The 24,635-nt window shown below is 72.1% G+C and overlaps 3 protein-coding genes across 5 annotated transcripts; 2 read left to right on the forward strand and 1 right to left on the reverse strand.

The window, feature by feature from the left end:
- Positions 1–1,119: 1,119 nt before the first annotated feature.
- On the forward strand, positions 1,120–2,631 carry BRICD5 (BRICHOS domain containing 5; the record flags this gene model as incomplete). Its single annotated transcript, XM_084251065.1, has 6 exons — positions 1,120–1,414; positions 1,530–1,646; positions 1,727–1,882; positions 1,954–2,055; positions 2,305–2,458; positions 2,537–2,631. Exons 1-6 carry the CDS (start codon positions 1,364–1,366, stop codon positions 2,629–2,631), a joined length of 675 nt encoding a protein of 224 aa, XP_084107191.1. The 5' UTR covers positions 1,120–1,363.
- A 59-nt stretch (positions 2,632–2,690) lies between these two features.
- MLST8 (MTOR associated protein, LST8 homolog) lies at positions 2,691–5,586 on the reverse strand (the record flags this gene model as incomplete). 3 transcript variants are annotated; one of them, XM_084249216.1, is made up of 8 exons in its annotated part: positions 2,691–3,160; positions 3,269–3,432; positions 3,524–3,648; positions 4,355–4,507; positions 4,585–4,660; positions 5,018–5,180; positions 5,292–5,340; positions 5,458–5,586. In XM_084249216.1, 8 exons carry the CDS (start codon positions 5,584–5,586, stop codon positions 3,042–3,044), a joined length of 978 nt encoding a protein of 325 aa, XP_084105342.1. In that variant the 3' UTR covers positions 2,691–3,041. The 3 variants fall into 3 exon arrangements, with proteins under 3 accessions (XP_084105342.1, XP_084105341.1, XP_084105340.1); XM_084249215.1 differs by having other exon boundaries at positions 5,292–5,343; XM_084249214.1 differs by having other exon boundaries at positions 5,018–5,198; positions 5,292–5,343.
- Positions 5,587–11,209: 5,623 nt separating this feature from the next.
- On the forward strand, positions 11,210–23,392 carry CASKIN1 (CASK interacting protein 1; the record flags this gene model as incomplete). The annotated part of the gene is made up of 20 exons (XM_084250269.1): positions 11,210–11,303; positions 15,506–15,557; positions 15,641–15,738; positions 15,890–16,035; positions 16,111–16,206; positions 16,296–16,426; positions 16,695–16,803; positions 16,876–16,984; positions 17,077–17,171; positions 17,275–17,392; positions 17,938–18,039; positions 18,109–18,197; positions 18,266–18,350; positions 18,430–18,521; positions 19,093–19,203; positions 19,279–19,380; positions 20,370–20,508; positions 20,575–22,575; positions 22,842–23,217; positions 23,296–23,392. 20 exons carry the CDS (start codon positions 11,210–11,212, stop codon positions 23,390–23,392), a joined length of 4,242 nt encoding a protein of 1,413 aa, XP_084106395.1.
- Between the last annotated feature and the right edge of the window lie 1,243 nt (positions 23,393–24,635).

Here is a 24,635-nt window from a genome sequence, read left to right on the forward strand (position 1 = left end):
CTTGCTCTGGCCTGAGGAATGCCTGTTGCCCAGGGTGCCCTCTGGGGGGGGGGGGGGGGAGGGGTGTCCCGGAGAACAGGAAGTTCTTTTTCGAAACCTCCAACCTCTTCCGCTCTCCCCAACCCTGGCCTGGTTGGGGGGTTAGATCCGGTGGTCCACGAGGCCACCGACCTTGGCCCTGGAGGCCCTTATTACTGGCCGGCAGGAGGACTGGCAGGGGATCTTGCGTGCCAGGGGATTTTGGCAGGGGGCCCTGGCCTTTTCTGCCAGCCCCCATGTTTGCAGCCCTGTGGGAACAGGCCCGCTGAACACTCTCTGCTGCCTGCACTTGCAGGCCTGGGAAGCAGCTCCTTTCGGCCAGCTCTTTCCGGGCCGCTCCTTCCCGGCGGCTTCTGGCCCTGCACCATGGCGCTCTTGTCGCTCCTGCTAAGTTGCCTGCAATAAAGGGTGTCCCGGGCCTCCAGCTGCTCCCAGGCCCAGGGTACCTGGGGATCGGACTCGGCCACGGGGTGCCTGTGAGTCGGTGGCTTTGTGAGGTCGGCTCAAGGAGGGTCTGGGCACGGAGCAGGCCTCACCCACCCAGGAGCTGGGAGGTGGCCGGGGAGCCAGTGTCCCCACCCCACCCCCTTGCACTGTGTGAATGCAAATGCGTATTAAACTTTTGAACCCACACTGACTCCCGGCCTTCCCTGTGCGGCTTCACAGGATCTGTCCATCCAGCGCTGGGCCGTGGCCAGCTCCGCCCACTGCAGGGGGCAGGCTGGGGAGAATGAGGGGCAACAAGGCTGGGCCACTGGGCGCAGCTGGTAGAGAGCACGCAGGTCCTGAGAGCGGCCCGCTGGCACCACCTCAGAAAACCAGGCAGGTGCGGGTGGCAGCCGGGGGCCTGAGCCCGGCATGGCCCAGTCAGCTCCATGGCACCGCCCTGGCTTGGGGGTGAGGGGTCCAAGCAGGCTGCTTCCCATCTGCCTGCCTAGGGGAGGGGCCGGGCTGTGTGGGGAAGGAGGGAGTCAGGGCAGTCGTTCCAAAATGCTTTTATTGGGGGTTTGCTGTGTGCCAGGCCCGGTGCCCAGCCGGGCCACTAGAGTACCCCAGAGCGGAGACCAGCCTGCCCCGACCGCACCGCCCAGCCATCCTGCCTGGGCAGCGCCGCCCTCCGGCACACTCTGGGCTCCCGCTCACTCTGGCCTGCTGCTCATCCGCACAGGCTGTCAGGAGGGCAGGGGCGGGAGGGCGCTGTCCAGGTTCTGACCTGATATCCGGTATCTGGGCCCAGGGGGAGGCCTGGCTGCAGGCGGGGAGGGGCCGGCTCCCCGAGGGCTGATGGGCCTCACAATCGGCGCATTGTGCCCAGGGCTGCGGCATGGAGCAGGGCAGCTGCGGTACGGAGGGCGCCGGGCCTGGGCCCGCCGGGGTGAGTGCCTTCTGCACCAGGGAGCTCTGCTGGGCAGGGGCCAGGGCACTCAGGGCTGGGACGGGATCGTGGCACCCACCCGCACGCCGCCTCAGCCCGGCCTGCTCGCCCGCAGGTGAAGACCAAGCCCTGCCCAGGGGACTGGAGAGCCTGGGGTCTGCTGCTGTTGCTGCTGGTCGCCGCAGGCACAGCGGCTGGAGGCCTGCTGGGCTTTGCTCACAGTCCTCCCAAGGTGAGGCCCCCGCTGGGCAGGGGCAGTGAGAAGCAGGAGGGAGGCTGGCCCGCCCGGCTGAGCACTGGCTTCTCCTTCAGCCGCTCCCTGCGTTGTTCCGCCTGACCCTCCCGAGCCCCAGGGGGCCCCGGTCCAACCAGACGGCCCAGGTGGACGCGGCCCGGGACACGGCGACCCTCAGAGTGACCCCAGCCCAGAGCAACCGTAGCTGGGCCGTGCTGTTGGACGGGCAGAGCGTGAGTGGGCTGGGGGTCACGGCCCCAGGGTGCCCGGCGGCCCCACCTCACCAGCACCCCCTTTCCCCCAGGGCCATGTCTGCTACCGCCCGCCAGAGCACCGGGCCTGCTTCCTCCGCCCCATGGAGCCCCGGGACCGCCAGGCCCTGCGGCTGCTGGTGAACACCTCGAGGGTGAGCAGCCCCGCGCGGCCAGCGCCCGGCCCGGCCAGACAAAGGGTCTTCTTGTGTGCGGCCGCGCGGGGCACAGGGCTGGGGCTCTGGTTTCAGGAAACAGAAAGTTGGATCTTCCCGGCGCGGGTGCTGAAGGGGCTGGGGTGGGGATGGGCCGGCAGCGAGCCAGCAGGTCCGGGATGTGCGGGTTCTACCCAGCCCGGAGCAGGCCCAGTGTCCGGCGCGGGCCCACTGGCGACTCCCCTGCAGGCCCAGGAGTCCCCCAGCCCCAGCCCGGCCCCCCACTATGCCCAGGAGCTGCTGGCCGTGCTCGGGAGCCACGAGGTAGACCCTGCCCAGGTGGGGGCTTCAGTGCGGCACCTTTGCGTGAAGACCCCCATTTACTGGGCCCGTCGAGCAGTCGGTGAGTCCGGGCAGGTGCTATGGCGAGGCCTGGCCGCAGGAGTCTGGGACGCGGGGCTCACGGAGACCCCTTCCCCAGGGCCCCAGAGGCAGCGGCTGATCTACCTGTGCATTGACATCTGCTTCCCGAGCAGCGTCTGCGTGTCGGTCTGCTTTTATTACCTCCCGGACTGAGCCGCCGCCCACCTGCCTGCCCACCGGCTGCCAGCCACACCGCAGGGCGAATAAACTTCTCCACCCGCCCCTGTGTCCTCCATGGTCTCCAGACACGAGTCGACGGCGGGATAGGGAAGGAGCTGGGGATGGGCACCAGCCGGGTCCTCCCAATGCCCGAGGTCTGCAGAATATCTGAGGAGCGTGCAGGCTGGCATGGGCAGGCTCCCGAGCCCCGTTAAGCCCAGACAAACAAAGGGGGACTGAGGGGCCCTGGAGGGGAATGGGCCCCCTCGGGTCCAGACAGCCAGGCTGGAGCACCACGGGGGTTCTCTGACCTGGGCAACAGGGCGGGTCCAGCCAGCTGCTGCCTCCTGCCAGGCCGGCCCCATGCCCCCACACTGCTTGCCGGGCCAGTCAAGGGGCGCAGGCTAGCCCAGCACGCTGTCGTTGAAGGCCAAGCAGACAACGGCCTTCTGGTGGCCGCCGTACTCCCGCTTGATCTCCCCGGTCTCCACGCACCAGAGCCGGGCCAGGTTGTCAGAAGAAGCTGCAGGGAGGAAGCAGGGACAGCAGCTCAGGCCAGACCCCGGGGGCGGGCTCCCCTCCCGGGCGGCCGGAGGGGGCAGCAGGGTGCGGGGAGGGCAGCGGGGCTCACCTGTGACGATGTACTGGGAGTCCCCTGAGAAGGCACAGCCCCACATCCAGCCCCGCGAGGACTCCCCGGGGTTGCTGCTCTTGATGCTCAGCTCTGTCATCAGGGAGAAGTTGGACGTCCGCCAGATCTTGCACGTCTGGTCGGCCGAGCAGGTGGCAAGGAGCCTGGGAGGCCGTGGTGGGGGTCAGCAGCCGCTGCCCCACCCTGTGCCTGGCCCCGGCCCCGCCCCCGGCAGCCCGCCCGGCCCACACGCACGTGGAGTCAGGGCTGAAGCGGCACTGCAGGGCGTAGCGGGTGTGCGCTGGGATCTTAGTCTTGGGGATGAGCTGGGTCACCTCGTCCCCGATGCCCCCGGTCAGGTTCCAGACATAGCAGTTGCCCTGGGGGTGGGAGGGAGGTCACGGGGGCCCAGGGGGTCCGCTTGGACAGCGGAGGAAGGGGGCACCAGGGGCGAGGCGGGGTGCGGGGCCTGCCTCCTCCGCAGCGTGTGCAGGGCGTGAGCGCCGGGCCGCGGGGCACCGGGTCCAGCCTCAGGAAGCAGCGGAGCGGCCTGGCCCCGACCACGGGCCACAGGCAGCAAGACGAGGGGAGGACGCGCCTCCTTCCCAGAGGGGGCCTGTCCCCCGGGACGTGAAGGGCGCGGGGATGGAGGCGCCGCACAGGCACAGGCGCAGAGGGAAAGTCTGGGGATGAGAGCTGAGCTTTAACAGAGGTTGGGGAGCAGGTGCGACTGGACAGGAGAGTGAACGGGGTGCCCCGGGGCACGGTCAGGAGCCAGGGGCGTCCCAGCTTCACACAGGGAGGACGGGGGCCGGGGGAGTCAGTGAGAACGGAGACGGCAGGAAGGCCGCGGCTGCCGGTGGGGCGGCCGCGGGAACGCGGACCGCGAGCTGCAGGCAGGAAACCGGCAGCAGACAGAGGAAAGGCTGGAGGGGGTGGTGGCCGGCGGTGGCCCAGGTGGGCGGGCAGCGTGGTCATCAGGAGGGACACCGGGTTCCGGCGTCCGGGCTGGAGTAGGAGCCTGCGGGGGGAAGCGGGCCTGGAGGGAGGTAGGGCTGAGGGCGGGTGCGCAGCTGAGGGGCTCACGGTGCTGTTGACGGCTGCCATGTAGCTGGCGTCGGGGTCGATGTGGGCAGAGGTGATGGAGACCTCTGGCTCAGGGATCAGCTGCTCGTTGTGGTCAGTTTTCAAATCCCAGATGTGGATGGCGCCGCTCTGGTCACCCACAATGAGCTCCGCCTGGGGCATAGGGAGGGTGAGAGGGGGCGGACCCTGCCCCTCCAAGCCCCGTGGACTGCCCCCAGCGAGCCCCTCACCTGGTTCGGGTGCAGGCAAACGCAGTTAATGGGCGCGTTCACCTGGAAGATGCGCTGGCACTGCAGGTTCCGCGACCTTGGGGGATGGCGGCACACGCTGTGAGGCCACCATTGGTGCCCCGGGCGCCCTGGCCAGTCTGTCCCTCTGATGATGGGCGCTGTCTCCCAGGTGAGGCCCTCCCAGGGGTGCCCGGAGCATGGACTGACTCAGAAAGGGTAGGAGCACCCCCGGCCTCCGGGCGGGGTCTGATGCAATTCACTCTCCACAGCTCCCTGTGGGGTCAGGCCAAGGCCCCCTCCCTGCCCTCTCCTAGCACCCTCCGCTGACCCTGGGAAAATCACCGGACGGGGAACCCTGCCTTGGCCTCTGCCGGGGGCACCTCGCCCTGGGCGGTATGGCAGACTTCCTGGCCCAGCCCACCAGCCGCCTCACCTGAGGTCCCAGATCCGGGCGGTGCAGTCCTCCCCGCCCGTGTACATCCAGCGGCCGTCCTCGTGGAAGCCCACGGACGCTATGTTCTTGTTGACCCCGTCGTAGCTGATGATGGGGTTGGGGTTGTTGGAGTTGAGGTCGTACATGCGGATGTGCTGGTAGCCTAGAGGCAGGGGCGGAGCTGAAGGGGGGGGAGCCCGGCCAGCGGGGTGGAGCTGAAGGGGGAGCCCAGGCTGGCCCCCCAGGCTCCTGGGGCAGCGGGAGGGGAGGGTACCTGCAGCCGCGATCATGCTGCGGTCCGGGGTGATCTCCAGCGCGTTCACCTGCTGGGTCTGCTAAGGAGGATGACGAGAAGGGGCCCGGCCCCCCAGGCCGTCCCCCCACCGCCCACCCACCGCACCGGCCGGCACCAGCCTCCCACGGCCGGGGCCAGAGGATACAGAGTCCTGGTGCTGCACCGTGCGCGTGCAGATCCCGCTGTGGGCCTGCCAGAACCGCACCGTGTGGTCATAGCCGGCCGTGGCCAAGATGACCGGGTCGCTGCCCACGGTGCCCGGGGACGTGTTCATGGTGTGGCCGCCTGAGGGCTCGGCCTACACGGGCTCCGAGAGGCGGGAGTCAGAGGTCACAGCATGGGGAGGAGAGACGTGCAGGGCTCCGGGAGTCCCCTCCAAACAGGCTCCACAGGTGTTCTCGCTCCCGCCCTAGAGAAGGGGAAACTGAGGCCGGGGAGGGTCGGCTCAGGCGTGGCACCGGCCAGGGCGTCCGACCGCCGGCGCCACCCCGCGCGGCCGGCAGGGGGCGGTCGCGCCCCGGGCGCCGCTCTGCCGCAGGGACCGGCCGCGCGTGCGCAGGGCGGCGGGCGGGCCGCGCATGCGCAGCGGGCGGCGGCGGACCCCGAGGGAGGGGGCGCCCCGGGCTGGCCCCCCGCCGCCCCCGGGGCCCCGCCGCCCGCCCTGGCTCCGTTCTCCTGGGCCGGCTGCCCGCGGGCGCGCTCTCCCGGCCGCCGGCGGCCGCTTCCCGGCCCTCGCCCCGGCCTCCGTACCTTACATGCGGCTCCGCGCTCCGCCGCGGTCCAGGACGGCGAGCCGAGCGGGGCCGAGTCGATCGGGGCCGACGCCGAGCGTAGAGCTATCGATGCACCCTCAGGGCGACACCATCGGCCGCGCGGGGGCGGCTGGGGAGAGACCAAGTTCTGGGGCGGGGGCCGGGGCCGGGGCCGGGAGAAGCAGCGGGGACCTCGGGGAGGCCGGGCGGCGCCGGCCTCTCCGCACCCTCTGACCCGCCCCCCCCGCCCTCGGGCCCCACCCTCGGCCGGGGCAGGACTGCCCGGGAAGTCACAGGGCAGGGGGCCCGGTTCCGCTCGGACGCACAGCCGTGGCCTGCAGGGGCCGCGCTCTGCCCACCGGCCTGCGAGGCACCGGGCTCCCGCGGCCCGGCGCTGCCCCCGGCCCGGCCCTTCAGCCCGGCCCCAGGCCGCTGCCCCTCCCTCGCCCCACTCGGCCCAGTGACCCCTGCCAAATTGGGGTCCCCATGCCCCCTTTCCCCTCCAGCTGACCCACACTCCACCCCAGGGTCTCACCCTCTTTCACAGAAAAAGACCTCGCAGCCCTCTCCCGCGGCCCCACCCGCTCACGAGCCGGCCACACCCCTTCCTTCCCCTGGCCAGGCCCAGGGCCATGTCCCCGCGGGCCCTGGGTCCTGGGAACCTTCCTTCTGTTACCTGCCCCACCTCCCTCCCCTTCCCCTCCCCTTCCCCTCAGCCTCTAAACACCATAAAGCAACCCTAAAACTCCTTCCCCCCCCCAGCGCCACCTCCTCGTGGCCCATCCCCCCCCCACCCACCAATGATTCTGCCTTTTGCCCCCAGCGTTCCAGTAAAATGGCACCAGGGCACAGGCTGCCGGCTCTGCCAGCCCCCGCCTCTCCTGCAGCCCCCAGCAGGGCTGACCACTGCTCTCCAAAGCCCGGCACTGGCTGCTCCTGGCCCAGTCCCGCCTTCCCCCAGAGGCCAGTGGCCTGGAGTTCTGGTCTTTGCGCCTGCCCCCGGGCTTGGTCTCCTCTGTGACCCCAGCTTAGATCCGCTTCCGGCTGGAGCCTGTGCCTTGAAGACCCCAGACACCTCCTCTCTCAGTGGCCAGGACTGTTGTGGACCACACCCAAGGGTTCTCCTGCTCTGCGGTGCCCACGGTGTGTTTCGGCCAGGCTGGTCCTAGGCACACACCTCCCGTCTCCTGCTCCCGCTCGGCCTCCCAACTACCTGCTGGCCCACGTCCACCCTCCTGCGGCTGCCTGCCCGCTGCCCTGCGGCCCTCCCCTCACCCTCCAGACTCCAGGGCCCTGCCGGCTACCCTGCAGTTCCTCTGTTCCTCGGTGGGGGGCCAGAGTGGAGGGCAGCCAGGGCCCGCCAACCCGTCCAGCCCTTGCCCTGAGGCCTGCTCTCTGCCTCTGCCTGCCTGGCTCCTGCTCCCCAGCACCCCCAGCCCTGCACCCCGGGGGTATGCCCGTCAGTGCTGGCGCTTTTGTGTTCACTGAGGTGGACCTCATCCCCTGGAATGAGTCATTTCATGGTGCACAGTTGAGGGCATTTAGCGCCCTCATGGCACGGCCTCCGGCTGCTGTCCAGCTCCGGAGCTGGGATCCCTCCCCAGAGAGCCCCCGGCACTCAGCCCCTTCCCAGAGCAGCCCGTCCGCTCTCCGCCCCACCTGCCTCTTCCTGGTGGCTCCCAGGTGCAGCAGGCCTGTGGCCTCGCCTCGGGCTTCCGCCGCCGGGCAGGTCTCCTTGGGCTCGGTGGCCATGTGAGTGTCGGTGCCCCGCGCTCCTCAAGGTGAGGACTCCTGCGGCGGACAGGCCGGTGGCACTCCTTGCTCCGACGGCGGGCGTCCGTGTAGTCACTGCGTGGCCGTCGGGATTAGCCTGCCGATGGCTGTCCGGCTTTCTCCCGAGGACACATCTTCATTCTCTGGGTCCGCCTGAGGAGTGGACCTGCTGGGCCATAGCCCAGCTGTGCGGGCATTTACCCCACACATGCGGGGGTCTCCACACTGGGTGGGGCAGCGACCCCATCGAGGAGAGGAAACAGGCTCAGAGCCGGGGAGTCGTGCGTCCCAGGCCACCGGGCCCCCGTACTGCTGATGTCCCCTCGGACCAGCGGGCTGCTTCCCAGGCAGCCCTGCACCCCAGACCCCTCCTCTTCCTGAGTGGCCCGGAGCACCCCTGGCTGGAGGGGAAGGCTGGGGAGGAGGGCCCTGTGAACCTCAGATCTGAAGACTGCACAGAGCAGGGCCTGAGAGCGGGGCAGGGAGCGAGGGGACGCGGAGGACCTAGTGGGAGAGCTTGGCTCCAGCAGGCAGACCCTGAGCTGTCTGCCTTTCTGTGGGGACTCTGGGTGCAGCTCGCGGGTGGCCCAGGCCTTGGGGGAACCGACAAGCCAGCCAGGCCCCCAGCATGGCCTAGCATCGGGCCAGAGGCCGAGCCCAGCCCCTACGTTGCTTGGTGGTGTAAAGGGTGGCCAGCCCAGCGCCCCCGCGTCTGCAGGTTCCAGCGGCCCAGGGGACACGGCTCTCATCTCCAGTACACCGAAGGGGCTGGACACGGGCTCTGGGGGGCTGGGAGGGACACGGGGGAGCACCTGAGCAGGCAGGGCTAGTGGGCAGGAGCAGGAGTCACAGTGGGGGAGCCGCCACGCTTGGGGAAGGATGGCCAGCCCCAGCTGCAGCGAATCAGCCAGCCGCGCGCAGCTCCAGGCTGAGCCTCAGCAATTCTGCTGGCTCAGCGGCCTCCTCCTGGGTTTGTCCGCACAGGCCTGACTTCCTGGAGGGCTGCCTGAGTCCCACGCCTCCGCGTCCTGGTCCCCCAGCGGAGTGGCTGGTGTACCTGCGCCCCCACCCTGGCGGGACCTGGCGGAGAGACCCCCGCCCGCTCGTCCTAGGCCTTCGCCGGCCCTGGCTGCAGGCAGCTGCCGGCCCACCTTGCCGGAGGTGGCTGAGCGCTGGAGCACGTCCGAGGTGGCCGGACCTCCCGAGCCCCCGAGGACGCTAGCCTCGCTTGGCAGGGGAAGGCCAAGCGCCTCCACGCCTCCTCCCAGACACCTGGGCAGCTGCTCGCTCCAGGGTCCTAGGGGTCTCTCCCAGCTGTGGGCCACGCAGCCGGGGCTCACCCCAGGTGTGGCGCTGAGAGGGCCAGAGCTGGGCAGGGCAGCAAGGGCAGCGCAGGCAAAGCCCGTTCGTTTCCGCAGCATCTGAGACCGAGGACCGGCCCTGGGGTGGTGATGGAGGTGTCGGCTCGGCAGCCACGTCTGCTCAGCCAGGGCAGAACGCCTTCCTCTGCCGGGGCGCGAGCGTGGTGGTAACGTAGAGCTAGTTTTGTGTTTTGGGTGCCCGTTTGGTAACGGCCCCTGGGTGTTGGGCTCTTTTGCTAGAACAGAGGGAAAGCCACCCCTGGCGGCCCGGGCTGAGACCCGGACCCGCAGCGCAGTGGGGGCGCCGGGGTGTGTCCGATGGTCACGAGGCAGGTCACCCATGAAGGGGTGTCTTTCTTGCCCCTGTTTTACAAAGAGGAAGTCGAGACTCAGGAAGACAATGTGACCAGAGAAACAAATCCAGGGAGGGGGACACCAGGCCGATGTGGGCGCAAGGCCACACTCCTGACCCAAAGACCGGGCCCTCAGGAGGGTCACTTGGCTTCACTGAGCCTTAGTTTCTTCATCTGTGAAATAGGCACCGCCCCCACCTGCCACCAATGGGACTCAATCCCCCACCCTGGGCACCAGTTGGGTGTGTCCCCCAGACCTGACCCACCAGCAGTGACCGGCAAGGCGTCTGGCACAGCAGGTGCCCGGAAATTGGTCATCATAAAGAGTGGGGGTCCTGGCGCTTGAGGAGCGGCCCCAGCCCAGCATGTGCAGGAGACAGGCTTGCTCCCTACATTTCCTGGGTGACCCCACAGGGGACATGACCAGCTGCCAGGATCAGGGGACCCCAGAGCCTGCTGCTTCTGCTTCCCCACCCTCTGGCCACCTTCCTCTCAGACCTGCCGGAGGCCCAGAGCCCAAGGCCAGGCCATCCTCCCCAAACCTGACCGCGTGCCCCTGCTGCCCCTCCCTGCCCGGCCAGGCCTTCGCTGGAGTCCGGGGTGAGCCCTCCAGCAGGTAGGGTCCGCCCGGGGCTGCCCGGCGGTGCTGCAGGCCCGTGGGCTGGGGCAGGGGCTCTGGTGCTGGCCGGGACTGGGATGCCCTGGGCCCTGGGGGTGGAGTGTGTGGCTGTCAGTGGTGGATCTGGTGGGGGCTACCCCCCAAACGGTGCTACCCAGGGGGGAGGGTGGGAGACCAGAGGCCCCATCAGTGGCAGCGGGGGGCCGCACCCCACTTGCTGCGAGTGGGGCTGCCCCGGGCCTGGGCGCAGGTGGCGCTGAGGAGGGGCTGCGGCCCCGCGGGCGGGCGCACGGGTTGGTGGAGCAAGCAGCGCCGCGGGGGGGGGGGGGGGAGTGCAGGGGGGCGGGGGGGGGGCGGGTTCCCTGACACCGAATTCATTATTGGGAGATTCCTCTTCACAGCCGTCGACACCTCCCACGGGCACCGCGGCCCAGAATGTCTGACAGCCTCTGGCGGGCCGGCTCCGCGCCCCGGGGCTCGGCGCGGGGCCCCCGCCCGCCGCCGCGAGTCCCTCCCCCACGCCCCGCAGCCTCCGGCGCCGCTCTCGGGCTCGGGCTCGGGCTCGGGCTCGCGCCGCGCGGGGCTCAGTGGGCAGCGCCGGGGGCCCGCCGCGCCCCTCTGGCCGTCGCCGGGCCGCGGGGTGTCCGCAGAGGCCGGGGCGCCCCGCACGTGCGGAGGGGGCGTCGCGGGGGGCCGCGGGCGATGTAGGGGCGGGGCCGAGCCCCGGGCGCGCGGCCGGCGCGGGCGCACCGAGGTCAGCGGCCGCAGGAGGGGACCCCGGAGGCGGCGCCGGGTGCCGCGCCCCCGCCCGCGCCCGCGCCCGCCGCGCCGCCCCCGCCCGCGCCCGCGCCCCCCGCCCGCGCCGCGCTCCCGCCCCCCGCGCCGGAGCCCGCGCCGCGCCCGCGCCCGAGGACGGCGAGGGGCGGCGGGCGGCGGCGGAGGCGGGAGGACGAGGCGGCGGAGCCGCGGGGCCGCCCCGCCGCCTCGGAGCCGCGCCGAGCGCTGGGAGCGCAGCCGCGTCGCTGCGGCCGGCCGCGCCATGGGGAAGGAGCAGGAGCTGGTGCAGGCGGTGAAGGCGGAGGACGTGGGCGCCGCGCAGCGCCTGCTGCAGAGGCCGCGGCCCGGCAAGGCCAGTGAGTGCCGGGGCGGGGGCGCGGGGGCGCGGGGGGCGCGGGGGGCGCGGGGCGCCGCGCGCCCCGGGGGCTGCGCCCGCGCCGGCCCCCCACTCCTGCCGGCGCCGGCCGGGAGGGGGAGGCGGCGGGTCCCCGGGGGCGGGGCGGGGCCGGCGGCACCCAGCCCTGCGGCCCGCGCCCCCCGCCCGGCCCGGAGGAGGCGGCCCCGCGCCGGCCGGCACCCCGCGCCCCGGCGGCCGCAGGCGCATCCACGGCCCGGCCTCTCCCGCCCTGCGGGCTGCGGGCTGGCGGCTGGAGGCTCTGCCCGGGCCTTTAAAGGGCGAGGCCGATGCCCCCCCCCCCCGCCGTCGCCGCCGCGGAGGGCTTGGGGGGCCCCCGCAGCGAGGGTCCGACCCTGGCTGCCGCCCAGCCAGACCCCTCCCGCCCCTTGTTTATGACAGGTCTGCGGAGGGTGGGGGCGGCAGGACCACGCTGGGGGTGTGGCTGCCATGGCCGGCGCCTGGCCGGCTCCGTGGGGGCGCGAGAGCCAAGGTCGCCCAGCGCTGGTGCAAGTGCCCGCCGGGTCAGCCTGGGAGCCAGAGCCGCCAGCTCGCTGGCCTGCGCTAGCAGACCGCGGACCTCTGCGCTTCCCTGCTGGGAAGGATGGGGGGCCCACTAGCCATCCTGTGCTTGTGCGGGGCGTAGGGCCCCAGAAATGACTGGGAGCGTGGAGCCCAAACCCGGCAGTGGCCGCCGGGAGCAGAAGCGTCTCCCTGGGGGCCGGGAGACGGATGGATGGGCGCGCGGACCGTGTGTGCCACTGCGCACCTCTGGCCCCGGCAGTGTCAGGCACCTGTCGGGGCACGGGCAGGGTTCTGCACGTGGCCCGTGGGCTCTGGGTGCCCACTCCCCACCTCATCCCACAGCTCTATAAGCCCCGGGGCCCCTCCCCTCTCTCCCGCAGGCTGGCTGGGGCCTGGGCCCTTGAGCCCGGGTCTTGGCCACAGCCCCATGCCGTGGGAGATGCAGCCCCCAGCCTGCACAACCCCTGGCCTGCGCCCGGAACTGCTCCGGGGCGTCTGGGCCCAGAAACAGCAGCTTCTCGGCAGAGGCAGCCTCAGCCCGCCAGAGCAGGGCGGACGAGGGCGGAGGGCGGGCAAGGCTTCCACCTAGCGGCTGTGGGCCTGGCGCAGCAGCCCAGCCCCGTCCGGGCTCCAGTCTGCGGGTCTACCCTGGCCCTGCTCTCAGTGGGCGCAGCGAGCCCCCAGAACACGCTGTGACCGTTTCTGAGACAGCCCAGGCCAGAGTGCCAGGAAAGTGGGAGAATCCGATTGGGGGGTCCTCCCTTCTCTACTCTGCCTCCTCCCCACTCCCGCCCCACGAAGGCGCAGGGACTTTTACCTCCACCGGAGTGTCCACCTGGGATCTCTGTTGGCCCTGCCAGGCCTGGAGGGGACGGGCAGGAGCGACACCTGCCCGCCGTATCTGGGTGACTCACAGGGGCGGGCGCGATAAATCACCCGGAGAAATCCCTCCATGAATTAGCTTGGTCGTCATGGCAACGCTGGCCTGCTTTGGAGTAAGATGTATTTTGATTCCTCAAAGTACAGCTTGGAGTTTGGGCCGGGGGGTGGGGGGGCGCCCAGCAGTGCCCCAAGCTACAGGGGCGCTCATGCGCCCCATGACCGCCACCTGGCTGTCACTACCCTCTGCCTCCACACTGTGTGTCACCTGGGCTCCGTCAGCGCCCCCACCCCACCCCGACAGGAGCCGCTCCTTCCACACAGCCCTGCGGGGCCTTTAGGGAGAGCTGTGGCTGCTAGGGCGGGACGCTAGGGGTGGCCTCCTGTGGGGCCACGGCTGTCCCTCCTGGGGCCTGAGCTCCTGGTCCCTGCTCCCAGAGGACCCGGCCAGCGGTGGGGCCCCACCCTCACCCACTGCAGCCCGCAGCTGGGGCCCAGCACTGGGGCCTGGTGGTGCTGGGGGTGGCCCACCCTGCAGGGCGCCGCCACTCAGACAGCAGGGACAGGGGGTGCTGGCCTGGGGCGTCTCCTTGGCCAGAGCAGTGTCTGGGCTGAAGGGTGTCGGAGACCAGCGGGAGGGGCTCCCCTGGGCTCTGGGCCTGGCTGGCCACAGTGCAGTTGGATCCCGGAAAGCAGTGGGAGCGACAAGAGCCTGGGGTCCCGCTGGGGCCAGGGGGACATGTGCGCTCGCTGCTGCGGGGCTTGGAGGCTGTGGGAGCTCCTGGGGACGGACCCCTCCACCTGTTCCCAGTCCTCTCCGACAGGCCCGCTCAGACCACCTGTCTCCTTAGCTGGGGACTCCCCAGCAGACGCCAGGTCTGGGCCCCCTCAGAGACCCAGGCCCCGGAACTCCACTCCCCGGTCCCATTGGCTGTTCTCCTCTTTGAGGAGACTCTGAGGGGGGGTGGGATGACCTCAGCAAGGTGTCCCCCTGGCGTGGGGAGTGGCCCCTTCTTGTTGGACCCCCACGGTGCCTGTCGCTTCCAGCCTCGCTCTCCAGCTCCTTGGGGGTGTCGGCCCTGCCGGGGCTGCCGGTGAGCAGGTGGCCTGTCCAGGGCTCCGCAAGACCTCTGGCGCGCAGTGGCCTAGGGGCCCTGGGTGGGCTGCAGGGGCGTCTGGGGCCCTACGGGATGGCCGTGTCTGCGCTCCTCCCGCCGTGACGAGACCCCGCGAGCCTGGTGCAGGCTGCCCTGTCCAGACGTACAGAGCGTCCCACGAGGGTGACCGCGGAGCTCCCGGCCAGGTTCCTCGTGCAGGTGGCCCGGCAGGTGGGTGGATCTGGGACCAGGGCACCCCCCAAGCACTGGTGTCCTGAGGACCCCATGCAGGGCAGCTGCCTGGCCGAGGTGAGCGGGGGGGGGGCGGGCGGGGGGGGGAACACACGGCCGTCCTCGAGTGGCTCAGAGGAGTGATGACAGGCAGGCTCCGTCAGTGAGGGGAGACACATCATGGGGAGGCGAGGGGCGGGAGGGCCGTCGGCAGGAGGTGGGCGCCTCCCTGAGCAGGCGACCTATGGACAAAGACCTGAAGCTCGGGGGGAGGAGCACCCCACATCGCACACCCCACATGCAAAGCCCCACGCCGAGCGAGAGCCGGAGGACATGCGGCAGGTGTCCGGCCTGGCTCTGCCTGCTGCTGGCAGGACCCCGGCACCGGTGAGGTGTCTGGCGAGGGCCGGGGAGTGGGGACCCCTGCAGCCCCTCTGCGAAGGCTGGTGGACCCCTGGGTGCTGATATCTGCCCGGCCGCAGTGGCCAAGTCCACGCAGACCCCTGATATGTGGAAGGTCCGGTCTCCGGTCAGCCCCGTCGGCATCCAGGTCCAGGGCCATGGCCACAGGGCTGGGAAGGAGTTGAGGGCAGACGCCAGGCAGGCCTGACTTTGTGGGTGTCATGGCCTCGTGGGCTGTTGGGGGGACCCACCCCTTCACCCAGCGGCCAAGACTGAGCGGTGGGCGCTGCCATGGGCCACCGAGCAGCCCAGGGTGGCCCCTGCGTGATTGCTCCTTCCGGCCCCTGCCCTCGGGCACCACCCCCACCCGCGTGGGCCTGGACAAAGGGGCTTCTGTCCGCCAGCCCCTCCCTCACAGGGCGACTGACCCACAAACGGGTTATGTAACCACGGCCGGCGAGCAGGGGCCTGGCCCGAGGCCGCCTGGCCCGGCGCCCGAGGGGGGGCTCTGGTGGGCTCCCTCCGCTGGTGGGCGGCCGGCGGGGCTGGGGGGGCGGCCCTGGAGGGAGGCCTCGGCCCCTCGGCGGCGTCTCGCGGGCATCTGGGCCGGCGTGTGCCCCTGCGGTCTGTAGTGTCCTCCCGGGCCTCCGCGGCCCTGCCTGGCCTGCCAGGTGGCTGTCCCGCCCTGGCCCGCAGTGCTGGGGAATGGGGAGGCTGCCCCTGAGATGAGCTCTGCCCGGTTCCGGGCGTTACAGCCTCCCAGGCCGCCCCCGGCCCCATCTGGGTCCTCCGAGGAGACAGATTGGCCGGCTCGCTCCTTCCCACCACGGGCGGGCGCCCCGCCAGCCTCGCGGGGGTGGGGGCACGTGCGTGTGTCTGGGAGCCGCCTGGCGCCCCGGCCTGGGTGCAGGCGCGTTGCTGAGTGAATGAGTGAAAGAGTGGCCAAAGCCCCCCGGCTCCAGCGTCCTCTGCCCTGAGGGCCGGGCCGAGGCGGCCTCCCTCACCGTGCCTTCCCCCTCCGCCCCCGCAGAGCTCCTGGGCTCCACCAGGAAGATCAACGTCAACTTCCAGGACCCGGACGGGTGAGTGCCCGAGTGTCCGCGGGTGTGGCCCCGGGGGCAGGCGGGGGAGGGCTAGGTGAGTCTCCTCTGGCGTCTGCCCCCAGCTTCTCCGCCCTGCACCACGCGGCCCTGAACGGCAACACGGAGCTCATCAGCCTGCTGCTGGAGGCCCAGGCCGCCGTGGACATCAAGGACAACAAAGGCAAGGCCGCCGGGGCGTGCCGGCGCGGTGAGGTCAGGGAGGGCCCGAGGCTAGCGGCCCCTCGGCTGGGGTCGCGGGCGGTCGTCCTGGCGGCCGGGTCTCGGGCTGGGCCGGGTCTCGGGCTGGCTCCCAGTGGTCCCCCTGCCCCCAGGCATGCGGCCACTGCACTACGCGGCCTGGCAGGGCCGGAAGGAGCCCATGAAGCTGGTGCTGAAGGCGGGCTCGGCCGTGAACGTCCCGTCCGATGAGGGCCACATCCCCTTGCACCTGGCGGCCCAGCACGGTCACTACGATGTGGTGAGGACCGGCCCGGGGGGCGCTGGGGCCCGGGGCGTGGGAGGCCTCGGACTGACCGTGCCCCGGTGCCCGCAGTCGGAGATGCTGCTCCAGCACCAGTCCAACCCCTGTGTGGTGGACAACTCGGGGAAGACGCCGCTGGACCTGGCCTGTGAGTTCGGCCGCGTTGGGGTAAGTCTCCCGGGAGCCGAGCGGCCTCGGCCCTCTGCCTTCTTCTCAGAGGTGTGGGGCAAACCTGTACCAGCCGGGCCTCCCCCCAGGTGGTGCAGCTGCTCCTCAGCAGCAACATGTGCGCTGCCTTGCTGGAGCCCCGGCCGGGGGACACCACTGACCCCAACGGCACCAGCCCCCTGCACCTGGCAGCCAAGAACGGCCACATCGACATCATCAGGTGGGCCGCAGGGGCGCTGCTGGGGCCTGTGGGCGGGCGGGGGAGTCCACAGAAGTTCCAGGGCCCAGGAGGCCTCGCAGGCCTCAGTTTCCCGTCTGTGAAGTGGGCGTAGCAGTAGCATCTGGCTGGGCCAAGCCCTGGGCAGCATGGAAGAGCCGGCACAGGGTGGGCACTTGCACGATGACCATCACTGTCGGCCCCAGGACTCGGGGCCTGGCTTGGGGTGCTGGGGCGGGGGCTCCTGCCACAAGGCCGCCTGCCCCCCCAGACTCCTCCTCCAAGCTGGCATCGACATCAACCGCCAGACCAAGTCCGGCACGGCGCTGCACGAGGCCGCCCTCTGCGGCAAGACAGAAGTGGTCCGGCTGCTGCTGGATGTGAGTCGGGGGGCCGGGCGTGCGGGGCAGGGGGTGGGGGGGGTCATGACGGGCCTGGCTCTGGCTGTGCAGAACGGAATCAACGCCCACGTGAGGAACGCCTACAGCCAGACCGCCCTGGACATCGTGCGCCAGTTCACCGCGTCCCAGGCGGGCAAGGAGATCAAGCAGCTGCTGCGAGGTGGGCGGCGGCAGGGGCAGCCAGGGGTGGGGGTGGGGGGGTGGCGGGCGGCAGCGGGGCGTGGGACTGGGCTTCCTCTCCTGTGTCCCCAGAGGCCTCGGCGGCCCTGCAGGTCCGGGCGACCAAGGACTACTGCAACAACTACGACCTGACCAGCCTCAACGTGAAGGCCGGGGACGTCATCACGGTGAGGCCGGGGCTGTGGGGCCAGGCCGGAGCTCCAGACACCCTCCCGCAGGCGCAGGGCGCCGGCTCTGGGCTTCCTGGGCGAGCCCCACTCTGCCCGCCAGGTCCTCGAGCAGCACCCGGACGGCCGCTGGAAGGGCTGTATCCACGACAACCGGACGGGCAACGACCGCGTGGGCTACTTCCCCTGCTCCCTGGGCGAGGCCATCGTGAAACGAGCAGGCAAGCGGGCGGGCGGCTCTAGCCACCGCCACCCGCGGGGTGTGGCGGCGGGGGGGGTCCCTGTGCCCGCCCGTCCTACACACACGGGCACACCTGCCACGTGGGGTCCTGAGCTGACCGGTGGGGAAAGCCGGGGTCCAGACAGGTGGCTCTCCTGCCCCGAGGACCACTGTCCACCCTAGGGAGGGAGGGAGCAGGGGTGGAGGGACAACGTGGGATGTCCCACCAATGAGATGTGGCCGGAGACCGCTTTAGGTCAGAGAGGCGACCTGGCTGTGAGGCCGGCCTGGGGAGGGGCCAGGCAGGAGGCGTGGGCAGTCCACCCTCAGTTGGCTGGCCTCTAGGGCTGCCCCTGGCCACCCCGCTCCGGCTGCGGCCCGCAGGAGGCCTGAACTCTCCACCCCGTGGAGGCTGCGAGCTGCTTCCCCAAGGTGCGAGGGTCTGGCCTCTGCCTTGCCGGCCCCAGGCCCTTGGGGTGGCCCCCCCACCGGCACAGGCCTCCAGTCGGGCTTGGGCCAGGGCTCAGGGGGTCGCGCTCCCTGCAGGCTCCCGAGCAGGTGCAGAACCAAGCCCACCCCAGGGAGGCGGCTCGTTGGGGTCCTCTGCGCCCCCAGAGGACATCTGGGTGTTGAGGAAGCCCTTGGCAGGTAGGCGAGGCCCGCTGGGCAGGGGGCAGGCACAGCAGGGCCAGCCCCACCGACTACTCCTTCCTGTAGGTGGGGACCGCAGCGGTAGCCTGAGCGGGGCGGCTGGCGGCCGGAGCGGCGGGGGCCACGCCCTGCACGCGGGCTCCGAGGGGGCCAAGGTAGGTGGGGTGGGGGGGCGGGCGGCCTGTGCCGGAGCAGCCTGGCCAGCCGGCCTGTCTGGTTGCAGCTCCTGGCCACTGTGCTCTCCCAGAAGTCCGCGTCTGAGTCTAGCCCTGGGGACAGTCCTGTCAAGCCTCTGGAGGGCCCCACGGGTAAGAGCTGGACGTGGAGTTGCTGGCTGGCGGGGGCCCCTGCCCAGCCCGCGTCCCTCACTGCACCTGTCCTGCCCAGGTGCCACCCGGTCCCAGCCCCCAACGGCCCAGGCCGGGCAGGCCTACGGGGAGCAACCGCCCAAGAAGCTGGAGTCGGTGTCAGAGGGCAAGGTACAGGGCCCGCGGCACAGGGGGGCAGCCGGGCAGCCCTGGGCCCTGACGGCCGGACCCTGCCCTTGTTTGTCGCTCCGTGTATGTGTCGTGTGCATGGTGCGTGTGGTGTGTCTGCGGCGTGGTCGTGTATGTGCCGGTGCCGTGGGCGTGGCAAGCGTGAGGCGAGCGGGTGAAGTGTGACTGAGCGCCTGGAGGCGTGTGCAAGGGCCTGGGTGTGGCCAGACGAGGCGTGTGGTGTGCGGAGGGGGAGGCATGAGCTGCTGCTGAGTACCCCCACCCCCCGCGAGGGCCTGAGGCCCGGCCCTGGCCCCCAGAGCCCTTCCCGGGCCACACGCGGGACGCCTGGTGCAGACCCGCACGGCCTGGGAGGCCTGTGACCCCACAGCAGCTGGACCCTCCCGGCTGAGATCAGGGAAGGAGGCCGAAGGGCTGGACGGCGCTCGGGACGGCGGCAGCGGCGGGGCAGAGCGAGGAGGAGCCTGGCCGCAGACGGAGCAGCAAGGCGGAGTGAGGCCGCGGCGAGCGAGGCGGGCGTGCGCGGCCTGCAGTGCTGCCTTGTGTCTTCCAGAGTGCCGAGGCTGTGGGCCAGTGGCTCGCCACCTTCCAGCTGCAGCTCTACGCCCCCAACTTCACCAGCGCTGGCTATGACCTGCCTACCATCAGCCGCATGACCCCCGAGGTGAGCGGCCTGCTGCCGGCCAGCGCCGCCACCCCGAGCCAGCCGGCCTCAGCTAACTGGCCTTCTCCTGCCCAGGACCTCACGGCCATCGGGGTCACCAAGCCCGGCCACCGGAAGAAGATCACCGCAGAGATCAGCAGCCTGAGCGTCCCCGACTGGCTGCCTGAGCACAAGCCCGTAAGGCCCCGCACCCCGTGGCCAGGCCGCCCCACAGGCCACCCCCTGGCCCCGCCCTCGCGCCCTGGGGGGTGCAGGCCGGACACGGCCACCTGGACAGCGCGGTCACTGTCCCGGGCGCTGGGGCGGGGCCTCTGCTGGGGTGGTCAGAGAGCCAGGAGAGGCCACACTCGGCCCCTGCGGCCCATCGCGTGCACACCCAGGGGTGCTGAGGCCCACCTGGGTGTGCGTGTGCAGGCGCTGTGGGTGTGGTGCACGCCTACCTCGGCACGGGGACACCCACTGCGGTGCGGGCACCCGCGGGGCGGGGCGGGGCTGGCCGGGAGCAGGCGGGCTCAGGCCCGCCCCATCGGAGCTCCTGTGTGGGCCCCACGCCGAGCACCGGCTCCTTCCCGTCCATGGGGAGAGGCTGGCGCCCTGAGCCCCGGGGCCCAGTCGGCCTGGGCATGCGCCCCCTCGCCCACTCAGTCAGCGGCTCAGGCCCCGGAGCTCCCGAGGCCCAGGGGCTGAGTGTGCAGGGCTGGTTGTGTGAGCGACGCCCAGTTGGGAGTGTGGCCATCGAGGGAGTGACTGGAGGCTGCGTGGATGCTTGCACACACGTGACTGTGCGCGTGACTGTGTGAGTGTGACGCGCGTGTCGCCGCATGTGATGGGTGCCGGGCGCATGGCTACACGTTCCGGTCGGTGAAGCTGTGTGTCTGCGTCGTGACGTGGGGTGTGTCCATGGTGCGCTGTCCCACGCCGCCCGGCTCCTCCCCTCCCGCAGTGGTGTCCGAGGTGGGTGCCGCATGTGCCCACCCGCGTGTGCACCGTGAGCTGGCCTCGGCTCCCCTGGGCCGCGCTGTCTCCAGAGTCGACTCCTCCGGCCTGTCCGTCTGTCCTTCTGTCTGTCCGTGCTGGCTGGCCCGGCGCCCCCTTCCCAGAGCCCCGAGGGTGGGCAGGGTGTGGGCAGCTGGCCCGGGCTGCCCTCTGTGTCCACTACTCCCCAGGCAAACCTGGCTGTGTGGCTGTCCATGATTGGCCTGGCCCAGTACTACAAGGTGCTGGTGGACAACGGCTACGAGAGCATCGACTTCATCACGGACATCACCTGGGAGGACCTGCAGGAGATCGGCATCACCAAGCTGGGTGAGGCCCGGCCCGGCCCCCTCCTGCTCCTCCCTGGCCTGGCCTGACCGGCTCGTGCCCTCACAGGACACCAGAAGAAGCTGATGCTGGCGGTGCGGAAGCTGGCGGAGCTGCAGAAGGCCGAGTGCTCTAAGTACGAGGGCGGGCCCCTGCCCCGGAGGGCGCCGCCGCCGCTGGAGGTGGTGGCCATCGAGTCACCGCCCCCTCCGGAGCCCGCCCCTGCGGGCTGCCAGTCCCCCAAGATGACCACCTTCCAGGACAGCGAGCTCAGCGGCGAGCTGCAGGCCGCCATGACAGGCCCCGAGGGCGCCACCACTGCGGAGAAGCCCCCCAACCACCTGCCCCCCACCCCGAGGCCGCCACTGCGGCAAGAGCCCAGCCTGGGTGGCCGGGCCCGGCACATGAGCAGCTCCCAGGAGCTGCTGGGTGATGGCCCCCCTGGGCCCGGCAGCCCCATGTCTCGCAGCCAGGAGTACCTGCTGGACGATGGCCCCGGCACCCCGCCCAAGGAGGCCCGGCCCGGCCGCCACGGCCACAGCGTCAAGCGGGCCAGCGTGCCCCCGGTGCCCGGCAAGCCGCGGCCGGTTCTTCCTCCCGGTGCCGGCCACTTCACGCCCCCCCAGACACCCACGAAGGGCCGGCCCGGCTCCCCCCAGGCCCTAGGGGGCCCGCATGGTCCAGCCCCAGCCACAGCCAAGGTGAAGCCCACCCCCCAGCTGCTGCCGCCCGCCGAGCGCCCCATGTCCCCCCGCTCGCTGCCTCAGTCGCCCACACACCGCGGCTTTGCCTACGTGCTGCCCCAGCCCGTGGAGAGCGAGGCGGCGCCGCCCGCGCCCCCGCCCGTGCCCACGCTGTGCCTGCCCCCCGAGGCCGAGGCCGACGCCGAGCCGGGGCGCCCCAAGAAGCGCGCGCACAGCCTGAACCGCTACGCGGCGTCCGACGGCGAGCCCGAGCGGGACGAGCTGCTGGTGCCGGGCGCCGCGGGGCCCTACGCCACGGTCCAGCGGCGCGTGGGCCGCAGCCACTCCGTGCGCGCCCCGGCCGGCGCCGACAAGAACGTCAACCGCAGCCAGTCCTTCGCCGCGCGCCCGCGCAGGAAGGGGCCGCCCCCGCCGCCGCCCAAGCGCTCCAGCTCCGCCCTGGCCAGCGCCAGCCTGGCCGACGAGGCCGCGCCCGACGCCGAGCCCGAGGGCGCCGGGCCCGAGGACGGCCGGCTCGGGGTGCGGGCGCAGCGGCGGCGCGCCAGCGACCTGGCCGGCAGCGTGGACACGGGCAGCGCGGGCAGCGTGCGGAGCATCGCGGCCATGCTCGAGCTGTCCTCCATCGGGGGTGGGGGCCGGGCCGCCCGCAGGGCCCCCGAAGGCCACCCCGTGCCCCGCCCCGGCAGCCCCGAGCCGGGCAGGGTGGCCACGGTGCTGGCCTCGGTGAAGCACAAGGAGGCCATCGGGCCTGACGGGGAGGTGGTGAACCGGCGCCGCACGCTCAGCGGGCCGGTCACCGGGCTCCTGGCCGCCGTGCGCCGGGGGCCCGGGGAGCCGGCGGGGCCCGCAGAGCACGGCCCCGGCGGCGAGGACGGCGCCCGGCAGCGGCCTCGGGGCCCAGCCAAGGCGGAGGCGAGCGGCGAGGGCCCGCCCCTGGCCAGGGTGGACGCCAGCGCCACGCTCAAGAGGCGCGTCCGGGCCAAGCAGAGCCCGCAGGACGGCGTCAAGTTCATCCTGACCGAGTCCGACACCGTCAAGCGCAGGCCCAAGGCCAAGGAGCGCGACGCGGGGCCCGAGCCGGCCCCCGCGCTGGCCGTGTACCCGGACGGCGCGGCCACCGTGCGGCGCCGCCCGGCCCCCGAGCAGGCCGGGCCCCCCGAGCTGCCCCCGCCGCCCCCGCCCGCGGAGCCCCCGCCCGCCGCCCCGCCGCACCTGCCCCCGCTGCCCGCGCCGGACGGCGACGCCCGCAGGCCGGCCAAGCCGCCCGTGTCCCCCAAGCCCGTGCTGGCCCAGCCCCTGCCCAGGACGCAGGGCTCGCCCACGCCCGCCGCCAAGAGGGCGCCGCTGCCCGGCCCCGGCAGCCCAGGTAGGTGCGGGGCGCCCGGGAGGCGCTGCCGTCGCCGCCGAGGGGGGCCGAGCGGAGGGGGGGGAACGGGGGGCGAGGGGGGCCGAGGGGCGCCTCCTGCACTGGCCTGCGCCGGGCGGGGGGGGGGGGGCGGGGAGCGTCTCGGCCGCCCCCACCGGCCGGCGCAGAGCTGGAGGGAGGCCGGGGGCCCACGCGGGGGCTCCCCGCGGTCGGGAGGCGCCCCCGCGGGGTGTCGGGCAGCCGCGCCAGCCTGGCCCTCCCCGCAGAGCCGAAGCGCGCCCACGGCACGCCGCCGCCCGTGTCGCCCAAGCCGCCGCCGCCGCCCACGGCGCCCAAGCCCGCCAAGCCCGCCGCGGGGCCGCCGTCGGGCAGCGCCAGCCCGTCGCCCGCGCCCTCGCCCGCGCGCCAGCCGCCCGCCGGCCCCGCCCCGCCGCCGGCCCCCGGCGCGCCCGCGCTGCACGTGCCCGCCAAGCCGCCGCGCGCCGCGGCCGCCGCCAGCGCCGGGGCCCCCGCCTCGGCCGACGGCGCCAGCGCGCCCGGGGACAGCGCCCGGCAGAAGCTGGAGGAGACGAGCGCGTGCCTGGCGGCGGCGCTGCAGGCCGTGGAGGAGAAGATCCGGCGCGAGGACGCGCAGGGCGCGCGGTAGGGGCCCGCGGGGCGCGGGGGGCGGGCTGGGGGGGGCGCGGCCCCGCCCGCCCGCTCACGTCGCGCCGCCCGCAGCCCCGCGGCCGCGGAGAAGAGCACCGGCAGCATCCTGGACGACATCGGCAGCATGTTCGACGACCTGGCCGACCAGCTGGACGCCATGCTGGAGTGACGCGCCGCCCGCGGCCGGCCCCACACACTGACCTTACCTCAGGACGGGCACCTCTGGGCGCGGCGCCAGCGGGCGGGGGGTGGGGGCCGGGCAGGAGGGCCCGGGGCGCCTGCCAGGCTGCCCGGGGCACGAGGCGGGCACGCCGCAGCCGCCCGCCCCCGCACAAGCACAAGCCGGCCCCTGGGCACAGCCCGAGAACTGCCTGGGGGGCCCAAGGGCACTGGGCAGACACTGCCGCCCCCCGGGTGCCCGACCCTGCCTGCTGCTCCCCGTGCAATAACCGCTGGCCCTCGGGCCCTGCCGCGCGCAGTCCAGCGTGGGCCGGCCCCTCCCCAACCTGAGGCAGAGCACAGGCCTATGCCCAGCACAGAACTGCCCGTGGGGACCTCTGCCAGCCGCCCCCGCGCACAAGGGGCCGAGCTGGGCCCCTGCCCCACTGCACCCCCAGAATATAAGCTATGGAAAGTATTAATTTATTGGGAATGAGCTAAGGCAGATTTCCCCAGAGAAACAAAAAGGTATAACTTTAACAAATATATATTTAAAAAGAAATATTATTGAGTCTATAACAAACCATTTACCAACTGCAAGGACACTGACGTCTAGCCCGAGACAAAAGCTGTGTAAGGCCCAGGCCATCTGTCTGTCCATCCAACCTCCCGTGCCCAGGAGTGGCCAGCCCCGCCCAGTAGCACAAGCAGGAGGCTGGGGCCTGGGGAGGTGGTGCTCGGCCGGCCCCTCTGGCCTCGCTTGAAGGATGTGCCTTGCGTGCTGCCGGGCCGTGTCCTCTGTGCCAGGAGCCGGGAGGGGCTCCTCTCCCGGGGTGCTGGTATGCGGTGCGCCCAGGCTTTGGGTGAGCCATAAGGCGGCAAGGTGGGTGCCGGCAGGCACATTGTGGGGGCCCAGTCCCCACCCCCCGAGGCCCGTCCTCGCCCCCAGGCTCTTGTGGCTGAGGCCTGCAGTGAGGTCCTCACCCCCAAGTGCTAACTGGCCTGTTGTGTTTGCTGATCTACATGTGTTGGGCACAACTTTGACATTTCTTAAAAAATTTAAAACAAAAAACCAGCGATAGTGATTCGGCGGGGAGTGGGGCCGGCCAAGGTGGCTCGGGTGTGCAGACCCTCCCAGCTGCCTCCCCCGCAGCTCCGCAGAACCCGGCTGGCTTGGCAGTGGGTGGCCCGGGCTGGGCTCGGCAGATGGGGAGGGGGTCCGGGCAGGGAGCTACTGTCGGCTGTCAATAAAC

This window comes from Talpa europaea, assembly GCF_964194135.1.
Source record: "Talpa europaea genome assembly, chromosome: 12".
NCBI classification, from domain to species: Eukaryota; Metazoa; Chordata; class Mammalia; order Eulipotyphla; family Talpidae; genus Talpa; species Talpa europaea.